Source organism: Rhipicephalus microplus, chromosome X (genome assembly GCF_043290135.1).
Source record: "Rhipicephalus microplus isolate Deutch F79 chromosome X, USDA_Rmic, whole genome shotgun sequence".
In the NCBI taxonomy this organism is placed as follows: Eukaryota; Metazoa; Arthropoda; class Arachnida; order Ixodida; family Ixodidae; genus Rhipicephalus; species Rhipicephalus microplus.
Genome location: NC_134710.1, coordinates 281,081,781 through 281,096,505, shown reverse-complemented (window position 1 = coordinate 281,096,505; position 14,725 = coordinate 281,081,781). Strand labels below are relative to the sequence as shown.

Here is a 14,725-nt window from a genome sequence, read left to right as displayed (position 1 = left end):
GACAGTCATTTGTTGTCTGATTCTGGGTGATTCTTATGCCTACCTATGTATATGAGTTCCCGATGATAATTAAAGTACCATAATAGCCATAAGGAGAAGCATAGTGGAGGGCTCCCGCTATATCCACCATCTGTAATTCCAATACATGCACCTAAATTGAAGTACACAGGCCTCAAGCATTTGCGCCTTCTTCGAGAATGCGACCACGGTGGCCGAAATAGAACCCGTTTTCGTGTAAGTGGCGAACAACCATATCTTCTTTTTTGGTACGCGCAGTTTAGTGGCAGCCGACTTTTATTGTTTATTTACGTTGCTTTATCGGCCATTCGCGACATCTCGTGTAGTGCAAGCAAATTATATATATATATATATATATATATATATATATATATATATATATATATATATATATATATATGCTCAGTTGTAGAGCATCGAACGCATTATTCGAAGGTCGAGGTTTGGTTCCTCCCCACCGCAGGTTATTTTCTTACACACTTTTTTTTTCTTCACACTTTTATTACAATTCGGTCTAATAACTTCCGCTATACTGTCTTTTGCCTTATTGTCTGTTAGATTTCATTATTATTGTGTCAAACATGGAAAAACGAGCCCTTAGGTATACCCTTCTTTCCCTATATATATATATAGAGAGAGAGAGAGACAGAGAGAGAGAGAGAGACAGAGAGAGAGAGATAGAGATGTGCATGCTGTCTGAATGAACAAACTAAATAACACAGCCACGATTTTAATTGACCTAGAATGTGAAAGACCACGTAACTTGATTCTTATGTTTAAACACCACATTCACGAATAACTCAGTCATAAACAAACGAGGAAATCACAGATAAGTAAGTCTAAGCGCTAAACTCATTTTGACATTACACCTTCAAGTCTACTTTATAAAATTCAACCCAATTGCTGTAGGACGCAAGCAGAGGACGCTCGAAGGGTGAGAGATGCGGATTATGCTTAGTATATAGGCCGAATAGGAGCTAATTTGTAGCCCACGGCAAGTAAAACGCTACAAGGGCATATTTATAACACATACTAGTAAGAGATAGCTCCGATTAAACTGAGGTTATGTTTAGGCTTTGATAAGGTCCCGATTTTTTTTCGCCAATATCGCGCCGTATAAACCTTCGGCAGCGTCTGTACACAACTTAATTTCATACTTTCCACACTGTATGTCACATCATACTTACACAATGAGCTTTTTTGTTGTGCTCCATGGTTCAGGCCTTATTGTGAGGCAAGTGGATACCTCGATGTCTACAACTGAAGGCTTCACTGTAAATTATGCAAAATGTAACTGTTAGAAAAACATCACCGGTGAAGTTTTCAAGAGGAACTCTCTCCATGTGCGAATAATTTAAAGAAGTAAATTGATGGTATACCAACACGCGAGCATTATTTTTTACATTCCTATAAGAACAGACACGTCACATTAGTCATCCTTCGCCAACAGTTCACCACCGCTAGCAACAAATTAGTCAGTGGTGACATAGGAGGATGAAAGCGGTACACGTCACGGCAGGTGCGTCACTTAAACTATACGTTTTGTCTTGTCATATGACTGTATCTTTGGTACCCCTTCCCACCCACAACAATGGCGTCCTATCTTTATATCGTGAATGTCATCAGAAATATGTGCTACGCATGTCCCGTATTCATCTCATGACACGTAGCTTACCTTTGTTAATGCGTGCAATTCATATTTCTATACATACCCATTTAATAAAGCTGCAAATAAAACAGCCATGCGATGAAATGCAGACGTTGGAGGCCAGACGGACAAAAATAGAGTACAATATATTACATGAGAAATTAGCGTGGTGCTACAATTTACAAAAAGCGTTTGTCGAAAATCTGATATTAATACAGTATTTGATTAGAACTATTTACAACATTGCAAAAGGCGGGATGAGAAAAACAAGTAAGGCAGCGATCGCCTCAGTGCTGCCAAGAAAGAAGTCTCTGTTTCTGGTTTTCTTTTTCTGTCTTCATTTCTCTAGTTCTTGCTTTATTTCGCAGCTTCTTTTGTATTTATTTCAAGTTTCTTCTTACTTCATTTATTTCTCTCTCTTTTTATTTAATGGTTACTACCTCTTCAACTTTTTACGTGGTTTATATTGTCACGTCCCCCTAGCCATAATATAAATGTCCGCACTTTTAGTCATCGTGAATTGTTTGAAGACCAAAATAAGGTATCTTTTCCCTTGGTGCGAATGCGTGCTCAGTATTCTACCCCTGGCTATAGCATAAGTGGTGTTGCCTACGTGAAGCAATTCGCCGACAGCATACCACAGGTTACAATAGCCTGGCCCGCAGGAGTGCTCCACACTTCACACACGTACTATTCTTACTATTTGTATTATAGAATAATTCAGGCACTTTCCTGGAGCTTAGAGGAAGGAACAATCATTGGAGACTGTTTCCTTTTCGTTATTCTGCCCGACACAAGGGTCTTCAACAAATGGAAGAATGTGCTCTCATAAACTGTACGCCGTCAACCTCTGTGCTGTAATCATGCCCTGGAGCAGTCTCTTGAAGGGCAGGTGCAGTCCATTCTAAGAAAATGACGCGTGCGGACGACCGTTTCTCTACGTGCGTTGTGACCTTGAGCAGTGCTATTTAGGCTCTTTGTAACTTGTGCTTCGTCGCGCAAAGCGCCCCAGGTGGGTTTCTGTCTCAGGAATTCCTCAATGCCGAGTACGCAGATGCGAGCGTTATGTGAAACCTCTGCGCGGTGGAGACGAGCATGCCAAAGAGAGATAAAGACACCAAAGTGATAGCAAAAAGGTTAAGAGAGAAACGAACTGAAGGGAATAAAGACAAATAAATATTATAAGACAAAGAAATACATAAACATAGAGAAATAAATAGGAAGAAACGAGCACATAGAACAGATACGAGATATATACTCCCATGAAAAATTCTCATATGGCACATATGTGACATATCCGAAAATCGCATATGAACACGTATTAATCTTACGTGTTCTAGTACGATCATACGAGATAATTGGATCAGAGTCAGGGTCCGAGCTTACTGGTTGATTAACATCACGGTAGCGGTAAGTGCACGAAGACGGGAACAAGAAGCCGACACACCAAGACCAGGTACCGAAGCTACAAATACCTAGACCAGATTGCTCGAATATCCATGAAGCGTCATGCATAAAACAGCTGACACACAGCTCTGTTAGCATGGCCTCTGTTTCTCTTCCGAATAGAGAACTCGAGATTGTATTCTTTAGCTTTGCTCTTACTTTTGAGTTTTAACCTTTCGAATGATGCTTTTTTATTCTATTTTACCTTCTAAAGGTTTCTACTTTCAACCGTTTTACCTTTTGATGAGTTCTATCGAACATCATCTCTCTGATCTTTCAACTTCCCTTTCCCCCGCGTAGAGCAGCTAATCGGAATACTGCCTGATTAACCTCCCTTCCATCTACCTTTTGTATTCCTCCCATCCTTTGTTCAGCCATGTTTGTTGTTTTATTGCGATAGCACTTACATCAGCACTGTCACCTGGATTTTGCCGCTGGTGTCGACGTGCGCGTCGCCGTCACACAACGTATATGTGTACATATCTACATATATGAAAACGCAAGAAATGAAAAATTCAGAAAAAAGACTTTGGCGCGTGAAATCGAACTTGAGACCTCTTAAACGTGAGTGTGAGTCGTTAACCACTCAGACACGGAAGAACACTTCCTCAACGTTCAAACGGTAAGCTATTTATATCTACCACTTGCCGCTGGTGACGGGCATCTTAGGAGGAGGAAAACTATCGTGTTTGCAACATTACCAGCAGGATGACGCAATGAGCGCGAGCCACCGCATAATCACGACATGGTTGCGCACGCTCTCATCTTAGCACGTGCCCCGCGGAGAGGAGATGTGGAAGCTCAGTTTAACGCTCTTATCTCGCGGTGATGAGCATCGTAAATTTTGGCTGGCCTTTGGCTTTCACCGGAACAAATTTGGTGCACTTACCGGGCGCACAATGGTCACTGCAATCGTTGCGTAGTCTCCGTTTGCGAAAAGAGCGCGCTTACAGACACCACGAAGTAACAACTGAGACGCTTATTTGCGTTAATCTGTACCTGTGAGGAAGTTTCGTGCGTTATTTGTGAGTGAAAATCTCGGGGCGCATTTCGACCTGCTTGCTATTCAGCGCGTGGTCTTGCAATATTTGCTATCGCCTTCATTGCTTCACCTTGGCAGCAAAGCTTTGACTCTTTTTATTCTTGTTTATTGAAGCTGGCAAACGTTTTTTACACCCATCTTCACTTACCATATGCCCCCTTTTCACCCTGTTAACTTTGCCTTTCTCAACGTCTTCAAGATTCTGTTAAAAGAATTGTTGCTTGATGTTGCTACGTGTTTTTGCTTTGTGGCCCAGTTTTCTCGCGCTCATTAAAGGACCACTCACCAGGCCCCATACCAAATTTTAGTTAGACATTGAAAGTTGTTGCATGTCCAATGAAGAAAATTTTGCCACAAAAATGTTTTAAATCGGTTCATCACGAGCGGAGAAAACAGGTTTTTTGAAGCGGCGCGAAACGAGGATGAAAGGAGGCGAGCTCGAAACCTTTGCCGCTTCTCCGTGTAGCGTTCGCAAGCCAAATCTCTTCCCCACCCTCTCCGGCATCCAACCAAGAGGTCACGTGTGCATGACGTGCCCAAAAAGTCCAACCCCCGAGCACGCGAGCAGCGTTGCTTTGTTGACCAACATTATTTTATGGTAGTCTGCCTGTTTCTGTGGGGTGGTTTGGAAATGCTGGCTTAGACGCGATAAAAAAGATCAGAACAATGAGTGCGTGAACGCGTAGGAGCGTTCCACGGCGGTCGCTTGCTCGACGCGCTGACCACGGGGACACGAACGCATGCGAAACGCCGACACATTAGTCCGCATCTCGTTGCAATTCACGAGAGAAAAATTGAAAAATGACGCTCACTTTCTTTCATTGCGTCTCATTATTGATCTAGAGTTTTATTATTCTCTTAAAGCAACAAACTACATAAACTACTCATGCCATTTTAAGTAATTTTCGCCATGTCACGTGTCACTGTTTGCTACGTCAGAGCAGAGTCGTCTACGTAGATGACCAACGTCACTGCATTGACGTGTATGTAAGGCCATTGATACGCGCACGTCATGCCCTCATTCTCTGGGCGCGCGCCGGCAAAACGAAGGGGGGAGGGGCAGCGTTCATCTTGAAGTTCGACCTATTTCCGGGGCACGTAGCGTTGCAAAGTTTGGCAGATGTGATCATGAACGCCTCGTTTACGTATTGCGCTTGTCAGCTCAAAATAGTCAAACTTGGTGAGTGGCCATTTAAAAATCTTGTACCCGTAGGCGCGAAAATAAAAAAAAACAACAGAGATGAAAGCGTAGAAATGAGAGAAAAAGGAATAGCCCAGTTCTCAAGCATGTGCAGTTGCAATTTTATGAGGGAAAAAAGTGCTATACAGCATCTCTGGGTCGCAATAAACATGTGTTTAAAAGGACACCCCTTTTTGTCGTCTTCTTGTTCCCATCTTTGTGCACTCAGTGTTTTAATAATGAGATTACTGGGTATGTACCATATATGTCATATGAGATTGTTTAATAGCAGATAAAAACAAATAAAGAGAAGAACAAAAAAGAAACGGGCAAGTTCACTCCACTCCGCTATTCATTCAGGCTTGGCAACACTATTGCGTTGTCATAATTTTTAATATCTTTCGAATATACTTTAAAACACTATATATAGCAAAAAATATATAGCAAAATATAGCAATATATAGCAAAAAAAAAACACTATATCTATGTTATGTAAACGGCACTTAACGACACGTTGTCAAAGTGCACTGGTTGTCTTGGCGTGTAGCATTTAAATTGTGTTATTGTGTTGAAATTTCAATATCATTATTCTCTTCTGCCCTTCAATTTTTTCGCACCCATATTCACTTTACACTTATAGGATAGCCAGCCGGAGATTCCCTCTAGTGAACCTCCCTCTTTATCGTTTAATGTTATCGTTCTCTATCTGTCTTGTTGAACATCAAAAGCTGCCTTTTTTTTCAAACATTGTTCATATGGTATATAATTGCCTGTTTCGTTCGATTGTGTATATCGGTGTCTATTTGTGTACCTTACCTAAGCAGCGCCTCCTGTACTATAATTGTGGCTTGAAAACAAGCTGTTTATTTCCAGCAGCGGGAACGCAAGAAAAGCGTCGCACACTATGTATACGTAATTGTGAATAATAAAGTTTAGTTATTACTTACCAGAACTCATATACATCCTTTCTCATATAAAATGGGGTAATATACGGGATTTCATACATGATCATTGTATATTTATGTTTATTTCTGAATTCACCGTATATTTTCATTTACATCTTTTCGGGAAACATTAGTTCAACTTCGTAAGGAAAAAAGACACGATGAAACCGTGCAACCAAGAGTGTGTTGGACGTACCTGCGTTTACTAAGGCTTGTAAATCGCGTTGACTGCAGTCATCCAAAACGCAGACGCCCAGGCGAACGAGGGGCAGCTCTTCAAGAAAGAAGTAATTTTTGAAGTAGTACATCTGGAAAAAAGAACACATATATAAGTACTGACGGAAAAGCTACGCCATACACTATGTGTGATGAACGAGACCGTATGATGAAGAAAATTATATGTGAAAAAATTTTGCAATAAAGCCTCCACTTATACTTGTGTTTCATGTTTAAGAACATATCAGTTTGCTAATTTGTTCCTAACGTTTCCTTGTGCGTAGGCAGCAGAGATGATTCTCTGCTTCTGTTGGCGCTTGAAGAAGACTATTTCGCTGACTGGGAGAATGCCTTCTTAAATTTCTATATATCCTTAAGCACCAGCTTACTCCTAATATTAAAAGAACAGAAGTGAAAACATTCTTCATTCAGTACTACGTAAACGTTTTCATAACAAATTGCCCTTTATCGAAAGTGTGCTGCGCAAATGGTGAACCATGGGAGACGACATATTGAAGTCACGTGGTATATGTTACTTAAAATTATTGTTATGACGAGACAAGATCTAGTGACAGCGAGTGCTTGCACTTTCTTCTTGTATGTGTTGTATTCTAACAGAGACATAGTGTAGGCCTTTATTGTCAAGCCATGATGAAACTCGTACGAATCGCAACAATGTAAGACAACATTTGAGTATATACACTTTAACAATTTTCGTGTAACAGCAACGCCTAATTAGATGCGGTAAATAAATGAATGCCTCCCTGAACACACACGCAAGGTATATGTAAACAGGTTGTGTAACATCCATAGAAGCCCATGGGCCTAGTAGTCGGTGGATCGTTGCCACCGTCACCATCTACTTGAGGAGGGGACAAACAAAACCAAACTAAAAATAAAAGCTACGATCTCACAACCATAAAGCGGTAGTGACGTCGCACGCTTGCCCTACATGGCACGAAATAGAAAGTTTTCTTTACAGCTGCTCTTTCACGTACCGTTAACAATACGCTATTTCATAGCACCTTGTGCCTCACTAATTGCATGCGGAAAAAAGAACAGAAATAAACAAATAATGATGAAGTAAAGTTTTTTTTTGTTTGCCAAATGACGTATTAGCAACATACACATGAAACTTCACAAAAGCAGTTGTCAGACAACTGCTCATGAGCATAATATATCGAAAACCTACGTTGCCCAGTCATCGAAAACCACTGTAGTGAGACAGCAACTTTGAAAACGTATCTTTGGCAGCCGTATAGAGTACAGCATCTCGTTGCTTAGCGTGTCGCGTTAACGGTCACGAAAGGTGACGGCATGCCAGCCGTGCGCCAGTGAAATAACTCGGCAGTCACAGGAGCGCTTATCTATACAATAATTGAGCTAGTTCTGCTCTGGAATGTCACAACAGTAAACAGCACATAAAAATTAAATAAACTATTGAAGGTACGCACAAAACCACCATGGAAAGTGAGCGATGCCTCGTTGATCTGGCCATGCGCCGAACCAATAAACACGCAGAACTAAACACAAGATCTGATAGCAAATTGCCTTGATACGCCCATCCTCCCCATTTATGGCACTCCACAAAAATTGAGGCAATCAAACATTTACCCACAGATTAGATACCCCGTAAAGAGAGTGTACAGTTAAGTTTACGTATATATAATTATTATTTGAAGAAAAATCATATTGAGTTTTTAGTTTTGGTTGCTTGTCCCCTCCTCACCTAGTCGCGCTTCAATATTAGGCGGGCATTGATGCCTGTGGGAATGAGTTTCTGACACCTTTCGTTCAAAGTTTAGCGACCCAAGTAATATGACCATCACACATACACGCACACGCACATATGCAAAAGGGGAAAGTGAAACGAGTGTGCTGGTTTGTTTTTCATAGTCTTCAGGTCACGTCACTTATACGTGGTAACACACCTCTCTGAATCATAGATTAGAGGTATCACTCACACTCGGATCCATGACTTGCAAGACGGGCTCCAACTTCTTCTGCCATGCTGTTGCATTCCTTATGTAGAACATCAAATTGCAGTACTGGCCTCGCGAAGTCGCACGACCAGAAGCGTCGAGCACAAAGGTCTCTAAGCATTCGTCGAAAGCTCCCATGTCAGCACGAGATCCTTGAAACACGCCTGTAGGGTACTTCCCGGATGCATCGAACACTGCGTTCAGAAAATGAATGCAAATGTGAGACGTTGAACATGACAAGTCCCTGAACAAAAGGCTATTATGGTATTGAAGGTAGGGGTGACAAATGCAACATTTTAGCGAAAGTGCCGATAGACAAGTAGGCTAATGAAAGTATAGGGGGCATTATTTGTGAATACTTGACTGCTGTGGATTGCCCATCTTGAACGAATACTAGCGCACCAAAAACAAGGACGAGAATGGAAAAGACAGACTACAGCGCTGTATTCTTGATCTCGCCCTGGATTTTGTCGTGCTAGTATTCTTTCATGATAGAAACACGCCGATTCGCCTTATTGACCACTCTGATCCTCAGTAGAATCTTACTTATTTTGAAAGAAAATAAAATGGATGAAAAAAAAATTATTGGTTCCACTCAAACTCACAACCTTCGAACTACGATATGTGAGAGCGCATAATATATATTATCATATCATATATCATAACATATATCATAACATATATTGGGTAGTTTTACCAGCAACGCGGCGATCATGGAACACTTTTTATTTTCCAGAGGGCGGCACGAGGCACGTGTTCCTGAAATAAACTGGTAGCAGACCAATAAGCCATTGCATGCTACATAAGGCGTAAAGTCTGTCGGCACGAAGCTCTGGCTATGAAAGTACTTAAGTGGGACTGTCCGAAGAACTGGTCGTCTGTGTTATGCACAAACAACAAAATCATTAGCTTCGCATCATAACGAGGACGATAGTGAGGCCCCTGTCCTTTTGAAGCATGAACTCTAAACGAAGCGGAAATACTTTGCCGCACCTAGAGTCCCACTGACACGAGAAATTGAAAAAACCTCGTTATTTAACTCAATTGTTGGCGTGAGAGCAGTTGTTTGTGATAGAAAGTTGTAACAATTGGCAATTTAGGGCATAACCTTTTTTTAGAAACGACGAGTTTCACGTATTATGACTTGTTAATCGTTTAATTTTGATGAAGGTTTCAAAACTGACTGTTCCCGGCACACAAGAACGAGGTTTCTGTTTTACGTCAGACAGCAACTACGCTTCACATCAGCATAGATTGTATCAGCATATATTTCGGCCCCAGAGTGTTCCGTTTGGTGTTCTTAGAAGTGAATCACATAGTGGGTCTATAGAGCATGCTTTTCGGGGCCGGTTAACGATCTGTCGAATTTGACTTACTGCTCCTACCACGGCAGGAGCAGCTTTTCGAGAGCCATGAGACAATTTTTGAAGAGGAGGCATAGATTCTTCTACGTAGTTCTCTCACAAGCGCAAAAACATGTTTAGCCAACGCTTTTCGGACTCAGAAATCAAAGTTTGAAGTGATGTAAAAAGAAAGTGGGAAAAAACAGCTTGCTCTTCATGCAACTTCATCACAGATATGTAATTTTGGGACACCTAATTATTTAGAAATTAAAAGCCGCAAGCAGTAAACAATCCTGAGTGAAATTGTTGATCAATCAACAGCCTGATGAGGTTTTGGAAAGTCCTGCGTGAACTTTGCAGGAAACATTAACGAAATCCACTCAAGCGCAAAATGACTGAGCAAGCACACATCACTGCTGTATCACGTTGTCCATTCGGTACCAATGGAACGTGACTACATGACTTCCCACAAACGCACCCTTCTTTATGACGTACACACTTAGTGAAAGGACTGATAAAGTTTCGTGATTGAGTTTTGCAAGTGTTTCGCAAGAAGAACTAAAGCCCACTAAGGCTTTTGCAAGAGGGCAAGTGACACTTTGTTACCGCAAGGGTACCGCATGCATATTTCAGAAAGGTAGTTCTGGTTAACACAAACTCCACCTCGTTATATTACTCGAGTGCGAATATGCGCGTTACGAGCATGCTAGAAGAAAGAGTTGAGATAGATATGCGGCCACATACGTCGGCAGGACTTTGTCGGGAAAGAGTGGGGAGGGGGTCGAAAGCATGTTGTATCATGGTGGAGGAGGGGTGATAGCTGTTGGGACTTAGGTCGGGAGCAAGTACTGGTGTGGCTCGTAGGGGGAAGAGCAGGGCACTTTTCACACTTCTCTACAGATGCCCGTGTGTATGGTTCGCACTGTTCTACATAGCACAAAAAAAAAACAAAAAGCAAGGCCATTCCACTTTACGAAGGAGGTTGACCGAAGCAGCTGTAAACATTGTGGTAATAAAACTTGTGGCAAATACTTCGTTGCATCACTCATTACTTACGATAGTTTTAAAAAAAATTGTATTCGTTATGATATACAATGGCCGGCATACTCACAAATGCCGGCACATTCTCTGGGAATGATAAATTGACTCATGTTCGCTGCTGGGTGGTTGGTTGGGCTGGTGTGGCGCGACGCTGCAGTCGGAACGTTTCGAACATGAAACACGTAAATTTCTCTCTGTTCAGTGGAAATATATGCACATTACTATCACCAAGAGTCACCTACAGTCACCGTAGTAAAAGTGAAATCCCAGCTAACCCATTCACATTACTCATATTAAGAAGCCATGAAGGTTTCTACAACACAATGAGATGCACTTGGTGATATATACATGTCAGATACTAGGATCACAAACGTCACCAATGTGCATGGCACACACACCACCAGACCTAGTACATCATCTTGCGAGTCAAGAACATACGTTCACATGAGTTTTTGTTTGCCTAGTTCTTTATTTTCGCATATAACGCAATGCCAACTCTGCGCGGGTTTACAAGTCTACCGCACGTGATTCAGGTGTAACTCTGGACTTCATGCTACACGTCCTTCCACACTTCCTAAATGCTTAACACCAACTAATAATCGAGTACACGACTGATTTTCATATCCTTTTGCTAAAAATAATAACAATTTATCCGAGGGTTCATTCTAGGTCGTGGTGGTCGCTTTTAGTGAGATATGGTTGAGGCCTCTGTATTATGCGATGTCAGTGCACGGTAAAGAACACCAGATGGTCGCAATTTCTGGAGCCCTTCACTGCGGCGTCCCTCACAGTCATATCGTGATTTTGAGACAGTAAAGCTGAGATGGTATGCGACAGTTTGAGTACAATGTATGCAACACCTCTTCTCATCACTCAGTAGCAACTCTCTTGGCCAAAACCAATTTTTATAGCTTGTACCGGGCTGCTGGTATAAGGTACATGGAGTCAACCCACAACCTAAATGTTTCTACCATAGAAATAGCAGGCCCTACGACACTGGTATTATCGAAAGTAATCCATTTTTTAGCGAGACGTGCCAGTAGCCAGATATATTAATTGAATAGAGGGTAACTATAGATGTCAACGATAAATAAATAAATAAATAAACAAATAAATAAATAAATAACATATATGTGTCATATACGTGTAAACACAAACTCTGTCTTCTGCTCATCCTTCCGCACGACCTCCTAATTGAGCCTGCCTGCTAATCACTGAACACAACTTACTTTTAAATATACAATATCCTACTTTTACAGCAAAGGTTTTTCTACGCAGATCGTATAAATGTTTTAACAGTATGCTATGCACGCCCCGTGAAGGGAAAAATGAAGACGGACGCAGAGATCTGCAAATAAGCGTCGTTATTTCTAACCATTCTGTCTAGGTTTGTCCTATGTCAGTTTACCGTCTTACTGAGCACGATCTGGGGTACTATGCTGGATCGGCGGAGTTTCGCCAAACTCTGGATCCTCCTGAGCTCTGGCAACGCCCTCTTATAAAAGAACCGGCAGTATAAAAAAGTTCAATTCACCCATTATGGCGCAGTGTTAAATTGGTTACGATAACACCAGTCATCGCATCTAGGACGGTCGACTATGTTAGGCAGTGATTTCAAACTTGACGCACCTTCATTCATTTGTTTGTCGTTCCACTCAGTGCAGAATTGCACTTATGCAATAAAAGTGTGAGAAAATTTTGTGATAATAATTTTTAGAGGCACGGGGTGTTTGAATTTATTTTAGAGCTTTTAATTTCTGCACTAAGTATGTTCTAGAATAACCAACGCGGTAGCCTCCGAGATCAGCTCCGCCAGAGCGTCTTACAACATGGTGACCACAGCTTAGCCCGAGACATGTGTTATTCATCATGGTCAGCCTAACATTCTAGCGCACTGCTCAGCTGGTGTGCGTCGTCTTTGTAGTCATTGCCAACTAGCACCCAAGCATGTGTGGCCAGCTAATTAGCTATTAGGAGCGAAGCTAGTAAAGCCGTGAGTCTGTTCTTCGTAGCTCGTGCTACGTGACCGCCTTGTCCAACGGCTCCCTCAGCAGGTGCGGAAGAATGGACAGACGGCCAGATGGACAGACAGACGAATGGACGAACGGACACATGTATGGGCAGGCGGGCGAACAGACATACAGACGGAGAGACAAACGGTTCACTGTTTACCAATAAATCCCTCCGAAGCTTCACCGCACTCATCATCATTCACTCCGTGGATATGCTGAGATTTTTTTTTGCTGTACCGTATACGTGGCTAGTTAGGCCAGGACATTCTGTGACCAGGCTAATTACCCCAAGTAATGATAAGGCTGAGGTAATTACGCCAAACCTCAAGAATACCATGCTAATAAGCATATAAGCTAGGCCTGGGCTAACTAAAGCATGATAGTTGATGAGCTAACTAAACCAAGCAAATTAGCGTGACAATAACAATAAGCACAGTAAGTAACAACATGCCAATGAGCCATCACTATTATGATAATAATTAGAATCATGGTAATTAGGTTTACTTTCAATAGCTTCATAATAAATGTGACCTTGCTGATTTCGCCTGATATAATTGCCCTATAAATAAAACCTTATCAATGAAGGCAAGACAGTTCAGTGTTGTGGTCATTAGGCCTCAGTCAATTAGTACAATGAAATGAAGACAGAGTTGGTGCGGTCTTCACTTCGAAGCCGACCACGCACATGAGTATATGACCAACTTAAGAAGCTGCTGGAAGCTAAGTTATCGCAAGCTCCTTTATGGCTCCATCCTTGCACAAGTAGTGTAAGCTCACCGAGTTACTTTATATGAAAAGAAGCTGCCGCGTAGCGCTCGCCGCATCAAATGCTTGACAGTCACACCGACACCATCACAGTCACGAGTTGAACTCGAACCTTCTCAAAATCAACGAGTTTGTATTCGAGTTCACGCGTCAATCAGTTTAATTGTCAGACGCCCGTGGCGAAGATTGGGTACCACCGCTACGTTTGCTCTTGCCGAAAAGCAGTACTCAGGTCGAGCATCACGATTAATCTACGAGCTTTATTGCGCGGAATATGCACACACGCAGGCAGAACATAAAGTGATACCACCACGCAGCTACGATGTCTCGCATTCAATTTCACCGCTCTCACAACGTATCCAATCAAATACGTATTGCCGACGTGATGCGAGCGCCCTTGGTGACCACCTGTTCTGATACCTATCTGTAATATTTATGGAAAAGAAACGAGCAGCACTATAGTACTGCGTGTACACCCTTGCTGCCTTTGAGGGGAAAAAATTTCGTGCTGCAGATGTAACAAAATAACATGTCCGAAAGAAAGCATACACCCACAAACACGCCTTTGGGAGGTGCGTGTTGAGTTGGCAAAAAGATAGCGCGACAATCACGCTGACGTCACTGCACTGCTAAAATCTTGGCTGAGTGGTAAAGCCGACGTGTACGCACGCACTGTTTCTTTGATACGGCCCCAAGTGTCCCACATGCGTTTCCAATGCCACGTGCGTTCCTGTCTCCATTTTTATCAACGCTGCAATCACGCGCTCGGCATTGCTTTCATGCCATGGTCGCCGCAGAGCGAGCTCGGAGCAAACTCATCTGCCCGAGAAGTTAGGCCCATCCTGCATATCATCCTAGTTGATTTCGAAACCTAACTTCACTGCATCATGTCCTACGTAGCGTGCCCGCTCTCGAACATACAATTCTTCGGAACCAACGAAATTCCTTTCTATGAAGTCCTCACTGACATTCTTTGCCAGGAGAAAACAGTAGAACCGGTGTGACTCCTGAACCTTATAGATGCTAAGGTTTTGCGTCATCTCATCCACGTTACAGGTGAGGGTCGCTTCGACAGCGTCCTTGTATAA

The 14,725-nt window shown here is 42.2% G+C and overlaps 1 protein-coding gene across 1 annotated transcript in view; it reads right to left on the bottom strand.

The window, feature by feature from the left end:
* The window catches only part of LOC119162196 (nose resistant to fluoxetine protein 6-like), a 93,170-nt gene that overhangs the window by 68,616 nt on the left and 9,829 nt on the right, over positions 1-14,725 (bottom strand). The window contains exons 2-4 of the mRNA XM_075879242.1: positions 8,459-8,670; positions 6,475-6,586; positions 1,206-1,290 (exon numbers count right to left, since the gene is read on the bottom strand). Coding sequence (XP_075735357.1) covers positions 1,206-1,290; positions 6,475-6,586; positions 8,459-8,670 — 409 coding nt within the window. The remainder of the gene's footprint in view (positions 1-1,205; positions 1,291-6,474; positions 6,587-8,458; positions 8,671-14,725) is intronic.